This window comes from Poecilia formosa, unplaced genomic scaffold (genome assembly GCF_000485575.1).
Source record: "Poecilia formosa unplaced genomic scaffold, Poecilia_formosa-5.1.2 Scaffold365, whole genome shotgun sequence".
In the NCBI taxonomy this organism is placed as follows: Eukaryota; Metazoa; Chordata; class Actinopteri; order Cyprinodontiformes; family Poeciliidae; genus Poecilia; species Poecilia formosa.
Genome location: NW_006800304.1, coordinates 45,299 through 47,808, shown reverse-complemented (window position 1 = coordinate 47,808; position 2,510 = coordinate 45,299). Strand labels below are relative to the sequence as shown.

The 2,510-nt window shown below is 47.1% G+C and overlaps 1 protein-coding gene and 1 long non-coding RNA gene across 3 annotated transcripts in view; one reads left to right on the top strand and one right to left on the bottom strand.

The window, feature by feature from the left end:
- The window catches only part of LOC103153888 (poly(rC)-binding protein 4-like), a 29,190-nt gene extending 27,662 nt beyond the window's left edge, over positions 1–1,528 (bottom strand). The window contains exons 1-2 of one of the 2 annotated variants that reach the window (XM_016662263.1): positions 1,154–1,528; positions 843–971 (exon numbers count right to left, since the gene is read on the bottom strand). In XM_016662263.1, coding sequence (XP_016517749.1) covers positions 843–971; positions 1,154–1,312 — 288 coding nt within the window. In that variant the 5' untranslated portion in view covers positions 1,313–1,528. The remainder of the gene's footprint in view (positions 1–842; positions 972–1,153) is intronic. The other variant, XM_016662264.1, reaches the window with a different exon arrangement.
- The window catches only part of LOC107833336 (uncharacterized), a 27,694-nt gene extending 26,137 nt beyond the window's left edge, over positions 1–1,557 (top strand). The window contains exon 3 of the long non-coding RNA XR_001659057.1: positions 1,546–1,557. This is a non-coding gene — a long non-coding RNA (uncharacterized LOC107833336). The remainder of the gene's footprint in view (positions 1–1,545) is intronic.
- The last annotated feature ends 953 nt before the right edge of the window (positions 1,558–2,510 follow it).

Below are 2,510 nucleotides of genomic sequence, written 5' to 3'. Positions count from 1 at the left end.
AAACCGCATAAAATGCGACTAAATAGCCGATGTTAATATGATTGTAATTTCACAGTTAAAAATAGTACATGGCCGATTTTTTTATGTTGCCGGTCAAGATAAGGATAACAAAAAAAAGTCTAGCGCCACCTGCCGCCCTGACACCAACTCACACATCTTCATTCAGTCTTACTTGTAAATCGCTTTTTCTTTTCTTGGACGTTTTGATGTTAGCTTGTCAATGTCTCAATTTATTCGCTGGGAAAATCAATAAGCAGCTTGAGGTGACTCTGCTGCTCTCTAGAGGCGAGAAGCCGTAATGTTGGCTGGCAACAATCGGAATGCATTGTGGGAGATGTAGTTTGTAGTCAATTCTGCTCAAAACCTATTTTAAGTCAATCATCGGCTTATAAAATGACATGGCGGGCCACATGTGGCAAGACTTAGACGATTTCATCAGACGCTGAGGATAAAATGGCTGCAATAAACAGGAAGTGAAGGATGAAAACCAGCATGGAGCACAAAACGCTGCCGAGGTTTGGACTTTCATTTTCATAGTCTGGTGCCTCTGGTAAGGCACAGAGCCACCAGAGGATGGGACAGTTAGCCGCATGTTTCCCTTTAGTGCATTAACTCTTTCAGAAAACCCAAAAACCTCAAATCAGCACAAAAAACTTAGTTTGACGTTGCCATTTTCGTCTGTCTTTTGTAATGCGATGCTCTGTAATCTCTGTTTATTCAAACATCAATGGTCGACCTTTGACCCTGTTCCACCAGTCATCCCTGATCAGAAATGATTTTAGGAATGATTTTGTGTCCTGATCCCATCAGGATCATGACGGAGCCTCAGGATGAAAACGTACCTCCAGGATCACCGTGCAGATCAGCTTCACACACTGGATGATGGCGTCCTGCCCTCCGGATATCGTCACCTCCCTCTCCGTGGAGTTGGGGAGAAGGTCGCCGGCCACCTGAACCTGCGCACCTGTCGTCTACACACACACACACACACATACACACACGCAATTCACCTGCTGGAACTTAGCACCCAGACTGTGAATGCAGCCTATGTTAGTATTTCTGTATGCCATCCTAGACCACCAGGTGGCACTGTGTTTCTCTGTCTCACCTGTTCCTCCTGACCTCAGCCTGCCTCTGATTGGTCCAGACTCACCTCTCTGATCTCCTTGATCTTTGACCCTCCTTTGCCGATGAGCGAGCCGCACTGGCTGGCCGGGATGACGAGTCGCAGGGTGACCGGAGGTTTGCTGGTCACCGTGCCGTTAGCTACCAGCGCCGCCAGGTCCTGAGGGCAGACAGGAAGTCCATCCATCAGTCACCTCCGACCTTTAACCTGCTTCCTCTGGCTAAAGGTCAGTCAGAGGTTCATGTTCATCTGGTAAAATCAGAGCTTGTGTCCAGTAAAAACCTCCAGACGACTGAAAGAACGTTAAAGTTTTCCAGGTTAACGGCTGGGATTAAACCAGAGCAGGAAATGCTGACAGAGTTAAAGTGTGATCAATAATAAAGAAATAATGCAATGAAAGGAGGAGATCAAAGACAAAGTTTTTTTTCACTTTTCCTTCACATCTTAATGCAGAAACAAACAGCAGAAGTTGAGATTGATCAGCAGATTAGGGAACAAAAATGAGAAAAACTTCCTTCAGGATCGGTTTAAATAAACTGACTGGATCAGGAGGAATCCAGATTTTCCTGAATGTGGATCCAGTTTAACAGGAAACCAGTTCAGCACAGAGACTGGGACCCATGGAGGCGTTCAGGGACATGGGTGACTTTATTCTGATCACGTTGTTCTGGCCGGCCCAGACCACACAGCGCTGCCATTTACACTCTGCCTCCATCGAACCAATCACATTAAGAGCTGCAGATCCAGGCCGTTATTTATTACCCTCTTAATTAAAGAAAGAGGCCGGACCGGACAGGAGGCGGGGGCAGATAAATTAAACCCCAGGGAACGACAGATTAAACAACGAGTAAATTTAGAACAAAGGATCATTCAGAGGTGAAGAAGAGACAGAGGGAAGGAGAAAGGATAGAGAGAAAAATAACTTTTAGTTCATGTTGGAACCAGTTAAAACCAGATGGAACCAGTTAGAACCAGTTAGAACCAGATGGAACCAGTTAGAACCAGTGGGGATGATGTAGGCTGACAGACCAGCACTGAGAGCTGGCTGCTCCATCAGAACCAACTTTCCTGGACTGAACCCCCTGGGTCAGAGGAGAGAGACACAGCAGCCATGTTGATGACATCACTGACAGGAAGGAAGTCCACAGCTGATTTTAGAGGTTAGATCAGCTGAGTCACTCATCCATCATCCATCCATCCTGCAGCTCTCTGCTGTTCTCCAGACGTACTGAACGTTTTCCTCTGAACGTTGACTGCTTTAGTTTGTCCTCTACTCAGCTGCAGCTCACCCTGCTGAAGCTCACCCTGCTGCAGCTCACCCTGCTGCAGCTCACCCTGCTGCTGCTCACCCTGCTGCTGCTCACCCTGCTGCTGCTCACCCTGC